The sequence below is a fragment of the Podarcis raffonei genome, chromosome 16 (assembly GCF_027172205.1).
Source record: "Podarcis raffonei isolate rPodRaf1 chromosome 16, rPodRaf1.pri, whole genome shotgun sequence".
NCBI classification, from domain to species: domain Eukaryota; kingdom Metazoa; phylum Chordata; class Lepidosauria; order Squamata; family Lacertidae; genus Podarcis; species Podarcis raffonei.
This window is the reverse complement of record NC_070617.1, coordinates 8,913,238-8,932,166: the sequence shown is the minus strand read 5'-3', so window position 1 is coordinate 8,932,166 and position 18,929 is coordinate 8,913,238. Positions and strand designations below refer to the sequence as shown.

Below are 18,929 nucleotides of genomic sequence, written 5' to 3'. Positions count from 1 at the left end.
GAGACGATAGGACAGCCATCTTCAAATATCTCAAGGGCTGTCACATGGAAGATGGAGCAAGATGGTTTTCTCCTGCTCTGGAGCGTAGGACCTGAACAAATGGATTCAGGTTACAAGAAAAGCGATTCTGACTAAACAACCCTCAGGAGATTGTGGACCTTTGCATTAGCTGAGATTCTTGCATTTCAGGGGGTTGGACTAGATGACCCTCGGCGTCCCTTCCAACTCTACAATTGTATGATTCTGTGATTTACTGAGTTGACCATTCCCTTCGTTACTTAGAAAAACATTAGTGCATTTTTGTTTCATTTTTATCAACATATTTGTTAATCTTTAAAAACTTCATACAGAGGAAACAATGGAAAAAGCACAGGATGAAAATAGGCAGACCCAGAAATCTATCTGCTTGCTTGTTTAGCTGCTCAAGTTTGTCATCTGAATCAAAGCTACTACAGTGGTACCTCGGGTTAAGAACTTAATTCGTTCTGGTGGTCCGTTCTTAACCTGAAACTGTTCTTAACTTGAGGTACCACTTTAGCTAATGGGGCCTTCTGCTGCCTCCACGTGATTTCTGTTCTCATCCTGAAGCAAAGTTCTTAACCTGAGGTACTATTTCTGGGTTAGCGGAGTCTATAACCTGAAGCATATGTAACCTTAAGCGCCTGTAACCCGAGGTACCACTGTACACACCAGATTTTATCAAACTGTTCTGCCGCTGCTGGAGGGTTACTTTCCTTGGGCCCTGCAGGCTCTGTCTGTGAGGTTCTGGATATTCAAAATGAAACTGCAGAGATGCAACAGTCAGAGCTAGGTTTCTCCTTCCCTCTCCCAAACTGACTTTTATTCTCTCTCCCCTGCTGATGTGTAAATAAATCTTGCAAGCCCAAGGTCTGGTTGGAGCGTAGCTGTTGTGCCTGTTATGAGCTTGAGCTGAAATCTAGGAACTGTGAAATTTTTAGGAGGGGTGATGGGACAAGTGAGATCCTGGAAGGAAAAACTTAAGCACTCCTGAAAGCTGTCATCCTCAATTTGTTTTTTTTTACCTGGGAGTAAATCCCATTGAACACAGTGGGGCTTCCTTCTAAGTAGACTGAGGACTGCACGGTTAATCTTGTTTGTTCAGTGAGAGAGGCCATAGGTACGGTGTGAAATTTCTCAGATGAATCCGATAGAGCTTAAAGATCACCATAGAATCATAAAATTGTGGAGTTGGAAGGGACCCCAAGAGTCATCTAGTCCAACCCACTCTCAGTCTCCTCTTTTCCAGGCTAAACATACCCAGCTCCTTCAACCGTTCCTCATAAGGCTTGGTTTCTAGACCCTAGATCATTTTTTTTCAAAAAAAATAATATTTATTATTTTCCATACATAAATATAACAAAAGATTGACAATAATAAAGAAAAAAGAATAACACAGAAAAAGGAAAGAGAAAAAAGAAGATAAAACATAAAATACAACAAATCTTCACTACACTAACACTTAATTAATTAGAATCCATCTTCATAAACATATTATTTGACTTCCATAAATCTCTTCCATCTGAATTTCTTAGTAATTATATATAGCAGTTTCCAAAATCATTATTTCATAAACCATATCACAGTCATAATCATATTTCGACCCTAGATCATCTTGGTCGCCCTTCTCTGCGCACGTTCCAGCTTGTCATCGAGGCCGAATTCACAACATACATCATAGCTTCTCCCAAACGATTCTGGGAGTTGTAGTTTGTCAAGGGTGCTGAGAGCTGTTAGGAGGTTCCCCCCTGTTCCCCTCTCAGAACTACAGTTCCCAGAGTGGTTTAACAATAGATTCTTCTTCCCAGGGAACTCTGGGAATTGTAACAAAAATAAGAACACATTATTGTTATTTAGGGTGTGTCTGGTGCTATACGGAGTCCAAGAGGACAGGGCCCTGCCCCTATGAGCTTACAGTCTTACAGATTTGACCACAGGTGCAACAATAGAAGAAGACTGGAGGCCTAAGTAAACAAGGAAGTGATATGCAATGGTTAAGCTCAGGCACAGTTAACAGACACATTTTGAATTTTGAGAGAGCACTGAGGGCGCCTGTCACAAAAAAGCTGCTTTTAGGGGAATGGGGACGGCCTAACGCAAAATGGCTGCAGCATGACACAAAATTAGAGAGACAGCCACCCCATGCAACTGTATTCTTACCACAGGAAATCAGTTTTTTCCTGCTGATCCTGATTGTGGCGATTACACAATATTGATTTTTTTTACACACATAAACAGATGCTGTTGGTGTCTAACAGTAACAGGGAGCAGCATTCCTCAGTAGCAGGAAAAATATGCAAGGTGGCCACAGACACTCTCATTTTGCAGAAATCGCTTAGGATGTCCCTGCACATTTCTTCGTATTTATTAAGGGTGCTGAGAGTTGACGGGGACTCATATTCCCCCACACAGAGCTGCAATTTCCAGAGTGGTTTAACAATCGATCCCTCTTCACAGGGAACGGTGGGAATTGTAGCTCTGTGAGGGGAACGTAGGCCTCCTCTGAAGAACTCTCAGCACCTTTAACGAACAACACTTCCCAGAATCCTTTGGGGGGAAGCCATGACTGTGATACCATAGTGCAGGCATAGGCAAACTCGGCCCTCCAGATGTTTTGGGACCATAGCTGTCAACATTTCCCTTTTCTTGCGAGGAATCCTATTCGGAATAAGGGAATTTCCCTTTAAAAAAAAGGGAAACGTTGACAGCTATGTTTGGGACTACAACTCCCATCATCCCTGACCACTGGTCCTGTTAGCTAGGGATGATGGGAGTTGTAGTTCCAAAACATCTGGAGGTCCGGGTTTGCTTATGACTGCCATAGTGCTTTAAACAAGGGTGTGAATATGGCTTAACAGAGGCAATTTCAAGTACAGTGATACCTCGGATTACATACGCTTCAGGTTACAGACTCCACTAACTCAGAAATAGTGCTTCAGGTTAAGAACTTTGCTTCAGGATAAGAACATAAATTGGGCTCCGGCGGCGTGGTGGCAGCCGGAGGCCCCATTAGCTAAAGAGGTGCTTCAAGTTAAGAACAGTTTCAGGTTAAGAACAGACCTCTGGAACGAATTAAGTACTTAACCCGAGGTACCACTGTACAGGACCCGGCCAAACAGCTGTGGTGGTAATAATGGTCACATACACCATCCATTTAAAGCACTGAGTGCTGTAACCAGTCATGGCTTCCCCCAAGGAATTATGGGAACTGTAGTTTGTTAAGGGTGCTGAGAGTTAGGAGACCTCCTCTCTTTCCCCTTGCAGAGCTACAGTTCCCAGAGTGGTTTAAGGAACAGTCCCTTCTCCTCTGGGAATTATAGCTCCGTGAGGGGAAGTGGGGTCTCCTAACCACCCTTAACAAATGTCGTTTCCCAGAATCCTTTGCGGGGGAAGCCATGACTGTTCAAAGCGGTATGATGCTGGTTCACATGCAGACTGCAGATGGGACCAATCTCTTTCTGTCATTACCCACTGCCAGCCAGAACAGGGCAGAGGAGGTGGGGGGCAGCACCCACTGTTGAGGGGACAGCTTGGCAGCTTTCTGCTCTCGATTCCATGCCGTTTGGCTCAAAGGAGAGGGTGGCATGCCGCTCCCCTTGCTTCCCGCTTTTTGCGGTGGAGCTGGAGATTCCTGGGAGCTATAAATAATGCTCCGCAACCGTGCCTCTCCCCAGCCCACCCCAAAAGCCCCAGTTCCTTCCCCCTGCCCTTCCCCGGCCAATCCTATTGTGTTCAGGAAATTGGAGCTGAGTTGGCAAGGGGCACCCTTTGCGTGGGTGGCTGGGGAAGAGGGGAACTAACAGCTGTGAGCAGAGGCGGGCAGAGAATTCCCTTCCACCAGGGCTGGGCTCGGGTGGCGCCTTGCCAGCAGTGCCCCTGCAGGGATGCCAATCAGCCTGCCTTTATCCTTAGAAATCTGCATGTTGCAGTTTTCTTCTTCTTTGAAATGGGCAACATTTTGTGCCAAAACCTTTGCCAGTTCCTCCCTCTCGCTGCTCTGCTTTGAGCCCCCATGGTCTCCCAACTGGGGTATGCCTTTTTACTTTGTGGGGTGGGAGGAACAGAGTTTTTATTTTTGGAGGGGGGCTGAATGCAGAGGAGCGGCTTCAAGCTGTTTATTTATTGCATGCATATCGCACCTTTTCCTGTACAGAGCTCAAGGTGGCTTGCATGACTCTCCCCCTCCTCTGTTAAGAACTTTGTTAAGAACGCCCCACAACAACCCTGTGAGGTAGGATAGGCCAAGAGGCCCTGACCCCAATGAGCTTCATAGCTGAGTGGGGCTTTGAACCCTGGTCTCCCAGGTCATCGTCCGACACCTAACCACTGCACCACACTGCCTGTTATTACATTTCTGTCCCACTTTCCTACAGGGACCTCCAGGTGGCATACATGGTTCTCTCTCCCTCTCCATTTTAAACTCACAACAACCCTGGAAGGTTGGATAGTCTGAGAGATTATGGCTACAGTGGTACCTCAGGTTAAGTACTTAATTCGTTCCAGAGGTCCGTTCTTAACCTGAAACTGTTCTTAACCTGAAGCACCGCTTTAGCTAATGGGGCCTCCTGCTGCCGCTGCGCTGCTGGAGCCCGATTTCTGTTCTTATCCTGAAGCAAAGTTCTTAACCTGAAGCACTATTTCTGGCTTAGTGGAGTGTGTAACCTGAAGTGTATGTAACCTGAAGCGTATGTAACCCGAGGTACCACTGTATTTTGTTGCCTTAGAACCGGACCCTTGGGGCCCCGGTCAGTGTGGCCAATGTCCAGGGAATTATGGGAACTGTAGTCCAGCAACACTTAAAGTAATCCAGGTGAAAATAGGTGTCACGCAAAAAAAACACCCAAACCCCCCTAGTTACATGCAAGTAGTTGTATTTTCATGGGGTTGTTATCTTCCTCTTGCTTGAGTGAAAGGTCTGAAACTAGACATAAAAGAAAAACGGGGAGGGGGTCTGAGGATGTTTCCCTCACATCCTCAGACCCAAGGTGTGGAATAATGGCAAGGAGGGAGACTAGTTCTCCCCAACAGCCTTGTGAGGTAGGCCCAAGATATGGCGACCGGCCCAAGCTGACCTTGGGAGCTTTGTGACTGAGTGTGGATTTGACTGCGTCCCTTTTCCACCCTAGGCTGACACTCTTGAACCACTATGCCACATGGTTAGAGTGCTGGGGTAGGATTTGGGAGACGCCAGTTCGAATCCCAGCTGAGCCGCGAAGTTCGCTTCATGAGTAAGGCACTTGGCTTGAGTTGAATGGATGTGGCTAGACTCCCAGCTCCTATCAACCACAGCAGCCGTGGCCAATGGTCTGATTGCTCATGTTTAGTTGATTTGATCCAGGTAGCGTTTAACAAAGAGAGTATCAAAAATTTTCCGGTCTCTCTCTTGTTTCTGTCATCTTCAAATACATAACACAGCAAGGCCAAACTGTTAAGAGAGATCGCTCCATCCCAATTTCTGTGCTTCTTCCTTGCCTGTTCTCTGCCAGCGAGTCCAAATCTATTCCAGGCTAACATAATAAAAAAAAATGAAACCTTTCCCTGATTTCTCTGGCAGGAGGATTTTGCCTCAGACCTTGTGATCCAGCATAGCTACCTGTTTAACAAGGGGATGGAGCAACATCGGGGCTTTCAGTGTTCAAAACTAGCCAGGCGCCGGGCGCATTTTGCACTTGGCTTTTGACCACTTGCGACCAAGTGAAGATGCCTGGGCGCCTGGCATCTCTGCCATTTTGAGGTGCAGGCCTAGGGATCATTGGATCTGGACTGTTCTCACATACTAACACTCCTGATCATGTAGAATTCTATCAGTTATATTATATCTACACAATCGGAATGAATTTCTGGAACCAAAATGCCTTTTCTGTGCAGCCTGAGCATGAGCAGTCACCATTAAGAAAAAGGGGTCGGAATAGGCCAATATACATGTGGACTGTCCCTGGGTCAAGCGACTTTTCTTCTTTAAGTTCTCAAAGCTCTTAACCTAGCTCAGGGTTGACATCTGAACTAGCCAGATGCTTAGCTGAGAATCAATCACAGCCAATCATTCATCTGAAAAATAAGGCTTTAGACCCATCTTGCCCCAAAATGGCAACTAGATGTTATGTTTTAGCGACTACAGCCTTGGTTTTAAGGAGCTGTTTGGTGCCTAGTTTACATATCTGAGTTCCTAACACTGGCAGGCTTTATGGATTAGAGCAGGGGTCAGCAAACGTTTTCAGCAGGGGGCCGGTCCAGTGTTCCTCAGACCTTGTGGGGGGGCCGGACTATACAGTGGTACCTGGGGTTAAGTACTTAATTCGTTCCGGAGGTCCGTTCTTAACCTGAAACTGTACTTAACCTGAAGCACCACTTTAGCTAATGGGGCCTCCTGCTGCTGCCGCGCCGCCGGAGCACAATTTCTGTTCTCATCCTGAAGCAAAGTTCTTAACCTGAAGCACTATTTCTGGGTTAGTGGAGTCTGAAACCTGAAGCGTATGTAACCTGAAGCGTATGTAACCAGAGGTACCACTGTATTTTGAAAAAAGAAGAACGAATTCCTGTGCCCCACAAATAACCCAGAGATTCATTTTAAATAAAAGCACACATTCTACTCGTGTAAAAACACCAGGCAGGCCTCACAAATAACCCAGAGATGCATTTTAAATAAAACGACACATTCTACTGAAGTAAAAACATGCTGATTCCCGGACCGTCCTCGAGCCAGATTTAGACGGGGCCTGGGCCGGATCCAGCCCCCGGGCCTTAGTTTGCCTACCCATGGATTAGAGAAAAGGAGAAAGGTTGGAGGTGTGGATAGGGGAGTTTCTCATAAAGCGGAATGTTGGAAGGTTCAGGGCAGGCAAAAGGAACTACTTCCCTGCACATGGTTAAAATTTGGAATTGGCTCTGAGAAGAGTGAAGGCCACTAACTTGGATGGTTTTAAAAGAGGATTGGACAAAATCATGGTGGGTATGGCTGTGTTCTGCCTCCACTGTTGGAAGTGCTAATGTGCACCTGAATACAAATGTCTGGGAATAGCAGGTGGGGGGAGTTGCTGGTGTGCTCAGGCCATCGCTGTCAACTTACAGATTTGAAAATAAGGGACCAGCAACCTCGGAAATAAGGGATCAGCAGCCAAAATAAGGGATTTTCAGAGCACAGGTATGTTCGACTTCTGAGCCCCTCCGAGCCAAAGGCAGAAAGCCCAGCCAGCAGCCAAACGAAGCCTCAAGCGGTGGTTCCCACAGCGCAGCAACCCGGCAAAGGGGATGCAGCAAGGAAAACCACCGTCACCTCTCCGCTGGGAAGCGCTGAGCAAAGGCGAGTCCCCAGGCAACGTTGCCGATTTGATCGGCACAAGGCATGCAAGCTCCACCCCCCAGTCGTTCTTAGGCTCCTTATTGGGTGAGCAACGCAGCCAAGCAACACAGTTGGAGCCTCCCTCCTCCCTGGCAGGGAGGGAGGGAGGGAGAGGAGCTGCTTCCTTTGAAACCCGGGAAATTTAAGGGACATCATCAATAAGGGACAGCAGCGGGACACAGCGCTGGGATAAGGGACTTTCCCACCAAATAGGGGACGGTTGACAGCTATGGCTCAGGCCTTGCTTGCGGGGTGTGTCCCCCCCGGCGTGTTTGGCCAGCCACTGTGAGAACAGGAGGCTAGACTTGATGGGCTGTTGGCCTGATCCAACAGGCTGCGGTTATGTTCAGTGGGGATTGGCTATGTTCTGGATTGCAGCCTGTGGATTTTGGGAGGAAAGCGGTTTTGGGATGGGCAGGTGCATGTGGGGTAACCGCCGCCATTTGCTCTTTCCCCGAGCGATTCGCAAGTGGCTAATTTCAGGTCGCTTCGATCCATCCACAGACACTAATTGGGTTTTGCGCTAGGCTGGGATGAGAAATATCTAAAGCCTCGAGAGGGTCAGGGCAGGAGTGTGTGCTCCTTGCGGATGGTACTAAGCATAATGAGGCTTTAATGCCTTTTTTGGTAAATGAAGGGGCTCTTTACAACGGAGGGCTAACTTCTCTGTTCCTCAACGAGGGAGAGAGAAATCGATGGACAGTAATGGAGAGGATCAGAAGGAAATCGTTCTGAGAAATAACTTTGGGTTCTCCACTGCCTGGAGGGCCTCTGCTTTAAGGTCTCCTAGAAAATTGCCAACAGTCCTTTGCTCTGCGGGGCTCCTGTGCCTTTTTAACAGCTGCAAAAATCCAGCCGGCATGTTTTACCTCTCCCCATTGTCAGCCCTGTTGAATTTCTGCAGGCGGAAGGGAGATAACGCAGGTTCACCACCCCCTTTCTAAGATCCCCACTGTTAAGTTGCGGGTGAACATATCAGACGACACAGCGATTCTTCAAACAGCTCTTGTTTATTCACAGGCCAGAACAGAACTGAACTGAAGGGTTCAGCCAGCCTGCTTATACAGAGCTCCACTACAACGCAACAGTAACCACTTTCTGTAACTATCCAATCACTGAACGTCACTTTCAATCCCTTATTTGCATATGTGGACCTGAGTGAAAACTATCTACAGTATCCCCCTGCTGGCCCAGGGTGAGAACTTCAGTACATAACACCCACCACTGCCCAGTGGGTTGGGAAACAGCTGAATAAGCAATAAAGAGGGATGGGGTGCATTGTGAACCCCGCTTTCTTAGTCACACCCACTGCCAACATGAGGACCCTGCAGGGTTTTGCTCTGAGCAGATGAGGCCCCCCACTTAGCAGAGCCCTTCTGTACCTTCTGTGCCCCTGAGCACGTGCCGAGTGCAGCCCTCATAAATGCATCTCACGGCAAGTAGAGCAGCAGCAGCGAAATGCTGCTAGATGCTTATTCTGCTTTTGCCTCCTGGAAAAGAATAAATCTGTATTTCTTTTTCTGTAAAATGAAAGAAGCCGGAGGGAGTAAGGGCAGGGAGAACACAATACAAGCACGGTGGAGAAATGGAAAGGACACAGTTATTACCCAAGTAATATCCTCAACTAATGAGTGTGTGTGCACAGGAAAGTGTACTGGGGCCACCGAGGAAGCAATTACCATTAAAAAACAAAAATCAGTGAGGGATGTGTGCTCAGTAAATGAGGGCATGAATGAAAATGGTGATTATTTTCGTTCCAAGCTTTATTTTGCCCTCCAGAAACAGCAGGCACTGTACCCCTAGCAGAAGCAACTGATGGAACAAAATGCTTGTTAAGATATCGAAATGCCTTTGCACTTCTTTGTGGCTTATTCTTTTTTTTGGGGGGGGGAGACAAGGAGACACGACTGGATCACTTTTATTTGACCTTAAAGCACCCAAGGATGGGGAAACGCCCGCTGCTGTTTCAAAATCATTCAAAATCATCTCCCCAGCTCAAGCTGTCCTTAGTTGCTGAGAAATGAGGCTGCAGTCCTCACCCCACTTACCAGGGAGCAAAACCCATTGAATTCAGTAGGGCTCCCTTCTGAGTAGATGTGGTTAGGACTCTGGTGCAAGTTAATAAATAGTCCAGATGGGATGAAGGAGCGTCTCCACCCCCATCGTTCAGCCTGGACACTGAGGTCCAGCTCTGAGGGTCTTCTGCTGGTTCCCTCACAGCGAGAAGTGAGGTTACAGGGCCTTATCGGTGGTGGCACCCGCTCTGTGGAATGCCCTCCCATCAGATGTCAAGGAAATAAACAACTATGTTTAGGGAAGTTATTTATGTTTGATGTTTTGTCGTGTTTTAAATATTGTGTTGGGAGCCGCCCAGAGTGGCTGGGGAGACCCAGCCAGATGGGCGGAGTATTAATAATAATAATAATAATAATAATAATAATATGATCCATGGGGTCTCTTCCAACTCTACAGTTCTATGATTCTATGTTTAAAGTGGTATGATACTGCTTTATATGTATGGTGCAGACAGCGGCCTCAGTTATGTTGATTTCAGTGAATGTACCATGAGTAGGACTACTATAGGTTGCAACCCTGCTATTATTGCTATTATCCATCACCCTAAAAATACCCTGCTGCTTCAAGCCCCCCTGTGAAAGGGAGAAGGGCCTGCTCTGCAGGGTTATTGTGCGTGTGTTGCTTTGAACTTTACAGCTAACCTCTCCCTTCCTTCTCGGTTTGACAGGGCTCCATGTTCTCACTGGCGCTCAAATGCCTTATAAGCCTTTCCACCATCATCTTGCTGGGACTCATCATTGCCTATCACACCCGAGAAGTTCAGGTAATGCCCCTGCGGTCCTACGAGTTGATGTTACATTGATTTCTCTTTTATTATTATTTAGTATTACCAATTGCTTGAAGTTAAACTTGCAGCCTTTCTCAACCTGTGGGTCCCCAGATGTTGTTGAACTACAACTCCCATCACCCCTAGCTAGCGAGGCCAGAGCTCAGGGATGATGGGAGTTGTAGTTCAACAACATCTGGGGACCCACAGGTTGAGAACCGCTGAAAGGTTTCAGCAAAACAGCAGTCTTCTCTGGCTGGCAGTGCCTGGTGGGATTTGTAGTCCAAAAACAACTGGAGGGGACCCGGGTTGGTGATGACATTTGTGTATTTATTTATTTATATACTGTTTTTTAGCCTAAAGGGACCCTGAACGCAAGGAATGGCATATTAAAACGAAATACACACACAGTAGGGTGTGATAAAAGTCGCAGAAATCAGTCAGCAAAATCATATCAGCCGGGGCACCCGCAGAGAGCTTTCCCTAGCTAGAGAACAAATGGGTGCTGCCACCAGCTCTTCTTAAGGACTAGAAACCCCGAATAGACTTTTGAAACGCCAAACCAGTCTATTAACATTTCTTCTTTATGCTTCGGTGAAGAGTTTCATTCTCGCTTTTCTGTACGCCACCTTGGAATCCCTTTTTGAGGAACGGCAGCTGAAAGAGTTGAAGCTGCAGGGTGGCTAAGCTGTGGTCTTCTAGGGGTAAAGGTAAAGGGACCCCTGACCGTTAGGTCCAGTCGCAGGCGACTCTGGGGTTGCGCGCTCATCTCGCTTTATTGGCCGAGGGAGCCGGCGTTTGTCCGCAGACAGCTTCTGGGTCATGTGGCCAGCATGACTAAGCCGCTTCTGGCGAACCAGAGTAGCGCACGGAAACGCCGTTTACCTTCCCGCTGGAGCGGTACCTATTTATCTACTTGCACTTTGTGCTTTCGAACTGCTAGGTGGGCAGGAGCAGGGACCGATCAACGGGAGCTCACCCTGTCACAGGGATTCGAACTGCCGACCTTCTGATCGGCAAGTCCTAGGCTCTGTGGTTTAACCCACAGCACCACCTGTGTCCCCTCTTCTAGGGGTAGTCTGTGAATATTGGCCATATTGGTGAATATTCTGGTTGGGGCAGATGAGAGTTGTAGACAGCAACATTTGGAGGGCCACTGCCCACCCTTGCTTTAAATGAAGAGTTTTGTGGGTGCAGCTTGAAGTAACCCCAAGTCATAGAAGGAAGGGGACTGGAATGAGGCTTGACAACTCCCAACATGGACCAGCCCGGAGGGGCAATTATTATTTATTAAATCTATATACCGCCCTATACCCACAGGTCTCAGGGTGGACAATAAGTGTGGGGAGGGGATTAGGTTTGTCTTTGGGGATTAGGCATTGCTGTGCAGCTCCTCCTCTCAGCCCATTGACACCATCCTCCCGGTCTCTCCCTCAAATTTTCGGGTTTCCTTAGAGCAGGGGTCAGCAACCTTTTTCAGCTGTGTGCCAGTCCACTGTCCCTCAGACCATGTGGCAAAGGTAAAGGTAAAGGGACCCCTGACCATTAGGTCCAGTCGTGGCCGACTCTGGGGTTGCGGCGCTCATCTCGCTTTACTGGCCGAGGGAGCCGGCGTACAGCTTCCAGGTCATGTGGCCAGCATGACTAAGCCACTTCTGGCGAACCAGAGCAGCGCACGGAAACACCGTTTACCTTCCCGCCGGAGCAGTACCTATTTATCTACTTGCACTTTGAGGTGCTTTCGGACTGCTAGGTTGGCAGGAGCAGGGACCGAGCAACGGGAGCTCACCCCGTTGCGGGGATTCGAACCGCTGACCTTCTGATCAGCAAGCCCTAGGCTCTGTGGTTTAGACCACAGCGCCACCCGCGTCCCTGACCATGTGGTAGGCAGGACTATATTTTTTTTTGGGGGGGGGAATGAATGAATTCCTATGCCCCACAAATAACCCAGAGGTGCATTTTAAATAAAAGGACACATTCTACTCATGTAAAAACATGCTGATTCCCCGGGCCGGATTAAGAAGGCGATTGGGCCACATCCGGCCCCCGGGCCTTAGGTTGCCTACTCCTGCTTTAGAGAGCTGATTTTCGCCTCTGTGTGAAAATATATAAAGTAAAACAATATGTGTGGATGTGTTGGGGGAGGGAGCTTCCCCTTTCTCCCCTTCCCCAAAATGCTTTGTGATTAGTAGGAAATGTTCCATGGACCCAAATGGCTTGAGATCCCATCCTTTTTGGAGGGAAGGGGGGTAGCCCAATGGGTGACAGCTAGGCCTCCTCCTTGCCACTGTCTGGCTGTGGGTTGCCAAGGTTACCAGAGCAATTGACATGGCTTCCTGGCATTTTTGTTTTTGCTGATTGCATGTTCTCCTGCCCGCTTCCAGCAGGCTTGAATCGGGTGCTCACAATCAGGCTCGGGGTTTATTTCGGTTTTTTTGGTGTGGTGGTATGGGCACTAAACTAAACCCACAACCTTTCATTGCCAGGCTCATCTTTCCCATGAGGCATTTCCTCCTCCTCCTCCTCCTCCTTTTTAAAAAAAAAAGTTAGACCCCACATGTGTGGATTAGGTCTTGCCTCTGAACATGTGCAGAGTGCCTCTCAAACGGTGCAGAAACCAAAGTGGATGAAAGGCATGGAAATGAGTGTCCAACTTCAGCGTGTGGTATACCTGACGCTTTTATGTATATACGAAGATAATTGGGTGGAAGAGGGGATTTTATTATTAATTATTAGATTTCTTGCCTGCCCTTCACTGTTAGTGAGGCGACGCCACATTTTCAGATGGGCTTGTTGACAGCACTGATCAGCGAGCCCCTCTTGGAAAGCAACATTCAGGAGCTCTCTTGAACCTTCCCAATGCTCCTTTGGAACGGTGCCTTTTATTTTATTTTATTTTTTGCAGAAAACAGTCTCACAGGCCAAATTAGGAGCCGTGTTGGGCCTAGTAAGATCTGTAGGCCGGACGTTCCCTAACCCTTTCCTAGTCCAGCCACGACTCGACTCTGGCTCCTTTACACCCCCCCTACCCCTCAGCTGCCAATATTTAAAAGCAATGAAAGAGGAGCTGGGGAACAATTCACACTGTTTTTCTTTCTTTCCTGTATTCTGCATGGCCTTGGCTTAGAAAACCCACCCCATTCCCCTCCGCAAACGAGTATACCCAGTGGTTCCCTCTGAAATCCACCCTTGCCGGGGTCACCGTGACCCCATTGCTCATCTCCTCCTTCCCCACAGATTTTATTAGCTCTGCAGCGTGCCAGGAAAGCCATGGGAGAAGGAATTACTCCTTCAGCTGTGTGTGTTTTCCTTGCTTGTTAAACGGGAACCGCTGCCAGATGGAACTGATTCTCGGTCTGAAGCATTCATGGGGGTCTTTGGGTCCAGGCTAGGTGTTTGCTGGGTGTAGGCAACTGGCATTTTTGGAGTCACACTCCCCAGCACAACCCCCATCTCACAGAGACTTCCCCTATTGCAAATCACAATTACTTCTGTGCATTTCAATGTTATTTTGTTGATTTATTGCAGGCATAAGCAAACTCTGGCCCTCCAGATGTTTTGAGACTACAATTCCCATCATCCCTGACCACTGGTCCTGTTAGCTAGGGATGATGGGAGTTGGAGTCCCAAAACATCTGGAGGGCTGAGTTTGCCTATGCCTGATTTATAGCATTTATACCCCACACTTTAGCCAAAAAGGCACTCCAAAAGGGGTGAGGTTTTGCCCCTGCACCTCCAGATATCAAGCACAAAGTTGGGGGTGATTTCCAGAACCCCTCACCCCTTTTCCCAGCTCTAGGCTTGGGGCCGGGGAGGTAGTTTTGGGGGACTGATCCTGCAATGGAACTGTGTCTCTGAATCACTGCAAGTGGATCCAAAGCAACTGGGCTGCATTGTGATGTCATGGTAAACTGTGGTTTGTCATTTTGGGGTTGAACCTAGCTTCTACTGGGCTTGTGCATGCCCCGCCCCCTTTTCACCTCCATTTTTGAACAGTTTAACCACAGTTTAGGGTGTGAGTGCAATCTTAACTGTGGTTTGTTTGAAACAAGCTGACTTTGTAAACTGTGGTTTGAAGTTGGCTTGTTTCAGACAAACCACAGGGGTTTTTTTTGCTTCGGGTGACAAGACACACTGTAGTTAATCAAAACTGGAAGAAGAAACCTTGAAGCTTTTCCTGGTCAGGCCAGCAGTGAGGTGGGGAAGAGTAAGAGCCCAGGGTGGAAATTGGGCTTGCTCCCATTTTGATAAAACCATGGTTTGTTGTGATGTCCAAAGGCAACAGCCTTTCTTACAGCTCCAAGGCTGGAAGGAGAAGGAGGGCTCATCATGCCCTCCAACAGATTTGTGGCCCACTGTTTCTGTACTTATGCAACTGCTTCATGGCAGGTAGGCATTCAACAGATGTAGCAACTCAGAATGCTGCTGCTCTATATACCAAGAGAAGCTTCAAATTTTGAGTTTCTGCCCGTCAGACACTAAAAATAAATTGTGTTTGAGAGATTTGTTTGTGATGAGCCTGCACACTTGCCTACGTCTTTCGGGCTTCTCGGAGTTAATGATATTTTGTCCGCTGAACTCCTTTTTGCTGTTGTCATTGCTGAGTTTTCTGTGTGCTTGTCTTGCTGATTGCTTTATTTTTAGAATGCATTTTTACATAAGCCAAAGAATCTGGGAAAGGTAGCATATAACGTTTTAAATAAATTAAGCACACCCACCCAACCCAAATTTGTATATCTAGTAAAAGCTCCCTTGATAAATAAATAGATCCAAATTTGCATGTGCCCATTGGCATGCATTATATTACTTATCTTGGGGCTCTCGCTTCTGAAAATTCAACTTTTGGCCCATGTATTTTTAAAGCACCTATCTTGAGGTCTAGAACCATCCTTTTAAGAAAGAAAGAAAGAAAGAAAGAAAGAAAGAAAGAAAGAAAGAAAGAAATTGGATATTTCTGGATGTGGAGTTACTCATCTGGTATAAAGCCTGCATTTTACAATTATGGGGTCTCCAGAACCATCAAATAATAATAATAATAATAATAATAATAATAATAATAATAATATTTATACCCCGCCCATCTGTCTGGGCTTCCCCAGCCACTCTGGGCGGCTTCCAACAAAATATTAAAATACAATAATGCATCAAACATTAAAAGCTTCCCTAAACATCTCTAAGATCTGGGATTTCAGTCTAATCTGGGACCAGCCCACCCATAAGGCAGAGGGAGGCAACTGGAGGCAGGATCCGCAGGGACAGCAGATCCTGATGCTTATCTTTCTTCTCCTCCTCGTTCCTGCCGTAGATCTTCCCTCGCCCCCTTCTTTCCTGGTGCCATTTTGGAGTCTGTCTTGGGATGACGCTGGCTTCTCCCGTTGGCGGTTTCCCGTCTCGTTCCTCCCAGCATTCCTCTGCTTCCAACCATGACAGTGGCTGTGTTCTGCCCGCATGGCCGGAGGCCGCAATGATTCTGAATGAATACCAGTTGCTCTTGTGCCCTTCTAAACCTGTTTTTCCAATAAGGGCATCCTGGCTGCCTCTCCTGTTTCAGTGCTGCCACCAGCTCTCCCTTGGGGCTAGTCTGACGCCTGTTAACGGATTGCAGCTCTCTTTAGAGGGATGTGGTCTGTTTGGGAGTGTGCTGTCCGTATCAATTTGGAGCTCTCCCGTGTCGGTGGAGGGAGGGAATTGGGGGCACATTTGTCCGTTGTCAGGCAGCTGTCAGCGGTCCTAAGACCTAATGGAGAAGTGGAAGGCTGTAGGGGTGGGAGTGCAGAGTTAACCCTCGACACCATGGACTGGCTGGATGCAGAGGAGAGGTGGGGTGCTCCATCTGGGGAACCCCCAAAGGAAGAAGACTTAGAGCTTGGGGCTGGGTGGTGGGACTGTTAAGTTGTGGGCGAACATATCAGACGACACAGCGATTCTTCAAACAGCTCTTGTTTATTCACAGGCCAGAACAGAACTGAACTGAGGAGCTCAGTCAGCCTGCTTATATAGAGCTCCAGAACAACGTAACTGTAGCAACTTTCTAAAACTATCCAATCACTGAACGTCATTTTCGATCCTTCATTTGCATACAAACTATCCAATCACTGAACGTCACTTTCGATCCTTCATTTGCATAACTATCTACAGTATCCCCCTGCTGGCCCAGGGTGAGAACTTCAGTATATAACAGGGATGACGATAGGTGGTCAGAGGGAAAAGACAGGGAGGAGGTGTTGCCCGAAGCTGAAGAGGTAACAGGGTTTAGTGAGCAGGGAGAATCTGTGGCAGAGAGGAGGCCAGAAACAGAAACAGAAACAGAAGCAGTAGCAGGAGAGAGGCCAAGAGGCAGATATGAGTCTGGCTGGCGAAGAAACATGGGTTTCTCACCCCGTCTCCTAGGACCAGGGGCGGTATGAAGTGGGAGGAGCAAAGGCAGGTGTGCCGGCATAGTCTCAGATTGCTAGTGAAGGACCAGGGAAGGAGTAGATTGAGGCAGCTGTAGGAAGGGGGGTGGATCTTCAGCCTCCACAACTGCATCATAGGGGCAAGACCTACTGAGAAGAATTGCTGTGCTCATTAGGCCTGGCCCTTCTGAGCAGACCTTGTTTCTTCTAATAAAGAGTTGTCTTCACTTACTCCATGTGGTTTATTGCTGGCTCGCTTCTGACACTTAGGGTGGTCTCTCTCTCTCTCTACGGTGGTACCTTGGTTTCCAAACAGCTTAGTTCTCGAACAACTTGGAACCCGAATGCAGCAAACCCAGAAGTGACAGTTCCGGTTTGTGAACTTTGTTTTGGAAGCTGAACCTGCCCCGTTTTTAGTATTCTGCTTCCGATTAGAGTGGTCCTCTTCCTGTTTGAGTGTTCCATTTCTAATTTGAGTCCCCCGTTTCCGATTAGATATTTGGAGCTTATATTTGTTGCTTTTGTTTTTGCGGCTTTTTCGGTTAATTTGTTTTTGGGACTGTGTAGAACCTAGTTCAGCTACTGATTGATTGATTGATTGATTGATTGTGTGACTGAAGAAATGGATAAAAGCTGCAAAGCCAAGAGAACCATTAACAGAACAGCAATAGAGGTAGTAAAATTCATGTTAAATTTCTGTTTTAGGGGTTGTTTTTAAAGTCTGGAACCGATTAATCCATTTTGTATTACTTTCTATGGGAAAGCGCGTCTTGGTTTTGGAAAGCTTTGGTTTTGGAACAGACTTCCAGAACGGATTAAGTTTGAGAACCAGGGTACCACTGTATATACCATAGATCTGCGTACAGAAAGTCTCAGTGGGGCAGTCCCCCCTCCCCTCAGCTTAAAGGAACTGGAATTCAGGGGTGGGGAGCCTTCACCCTGGGGCCAAATACAGACCTTGAGACCTCCCTGTCTGACCCTCAGGTCTCTCCCTGCATTAGTTGCTCCGCCCACTTTTTCCCCTCTGGCCCCACCCACCACTGTCATATGTCTCTCGGCCCCCGGAAGGCTGCCCAGGAGGGAATGCGGCCCTCAAAAGGGTGTGTCATACAATCGTAGCATGGGGACAGCTTTGTTTAGCACTGCTGTGAATGGGGCTGCCTTGATTATTGAACGAGCTGTCAGGGCGACTCATAAAACCGTGTTCCTTTGATGGACCCCCGTGGGCGATTTACCTGCGGGGATGGGAAGTCGGCTGTGCTCTAGGCGTGGGTGGCGAGGTATAAGAAACAGCAGTTTTGGAATAACACGTACCAAAATACATAAAATCTGTCAAAAGAGCAGTTTCCTGCAAGGCACCCAAACCCTCATATAATGTGGAGGAGATAAATCATTAGTTTTATCATTAACGAAAGTCATAAAAATCCTAACACTGTCCGGCAAAGTAATATACAGTGGTACCTTGGGTTAAGAACTTAATTCGTTCTGGAGGTCTGTTCTTAACCTGAAACTGTTCTTAACCTGAAGCACCACTTTAGCTAATGGGGCCTCCTGCTGCTGCCACGCCGCCAGAGCAAGATTTCTGTTCTCATCCTGAAGCAAAGTTCTTAACCCGAGTTAATATTTCTGGGTTAGCAGAGTCTGTAACCTGAAGCGTATGTAACCCGAGGTACCACTGTATACCGTATTTTTCTGTGTATAAGACTAGGTCCCCCCCCCAATGTAAAAAATTAGGGGGCGTCTTATACTCTGGGCCATCTCTCCCCATTTTCTTAAATCTGAGTCCCCCAAAATACATGGGGGCATCTTATAGACGGAAAAATATGGTCTATATTGCTTGTCCCCTGATTACTTTCAAGTTATGTCAGTTTTCCTTGAAGTTGTGTAGGAGACTTTAAATCCCTGGAACAGCTCAGTCGGTAAGAGCATGGGACTCTTAATCTCAGGGTCAGGGGTCTGAGCCTGATGTTGGGCAAAAAAGATTCCTGCATGGCCTGGGGTTGGACTAGATGACCCTGGTGACCCCTTCCAACTCTACGATTCTGTGAGTGGTTCAGAGGGTGTACGACGCAGCTGCATCTAGCAGAGCCTGGTGTGGCCAGGAGCCTATGATCCAGCCCGAAGCTGGGATGGCTTGCACGCTATTGCACAGATGGCCTCCTGCTGCTGCTGTGACAATACACAGCCGCTCCCAGCTGCCCTTTCACCCTGAGTACACAGAGAGAAATCGGCTTCGTGTAACTAAGCATGAACCCGGCAGCTGCGGAGGGTGCTAATCCCACCTCCTCGCCCTGTGCAAAACATCTGCTTTCTTCCGCTCTGCTAGGCTCAGCTT

The 18,929-nt window shown here is 47.6% G+C and overlaps 1 protein-coding gene across 1 annotated transcript in view; it reads left to right on the top strand.

Moving 5' to 3' along the window:
• Window positions 1-18,929, top strand: part of KCNN3 (potassium calcium-activated channel subfamily N member 3) — a 96,082-nt gene that overhangs the window by 9,274 nt on the left and 67,879 nt on the right. Inside the window, exon 2 of the mRNA XM_053370163.1 lies at window positions 10,101-10,196. Coding sequence (XP_053226138.1) covers window positions 10,101-10,196 — 96 coding nt within the window. The remainder of the gene's footprint in view (window positions 1-10,100; window positions 10,197-18,929) is intronic.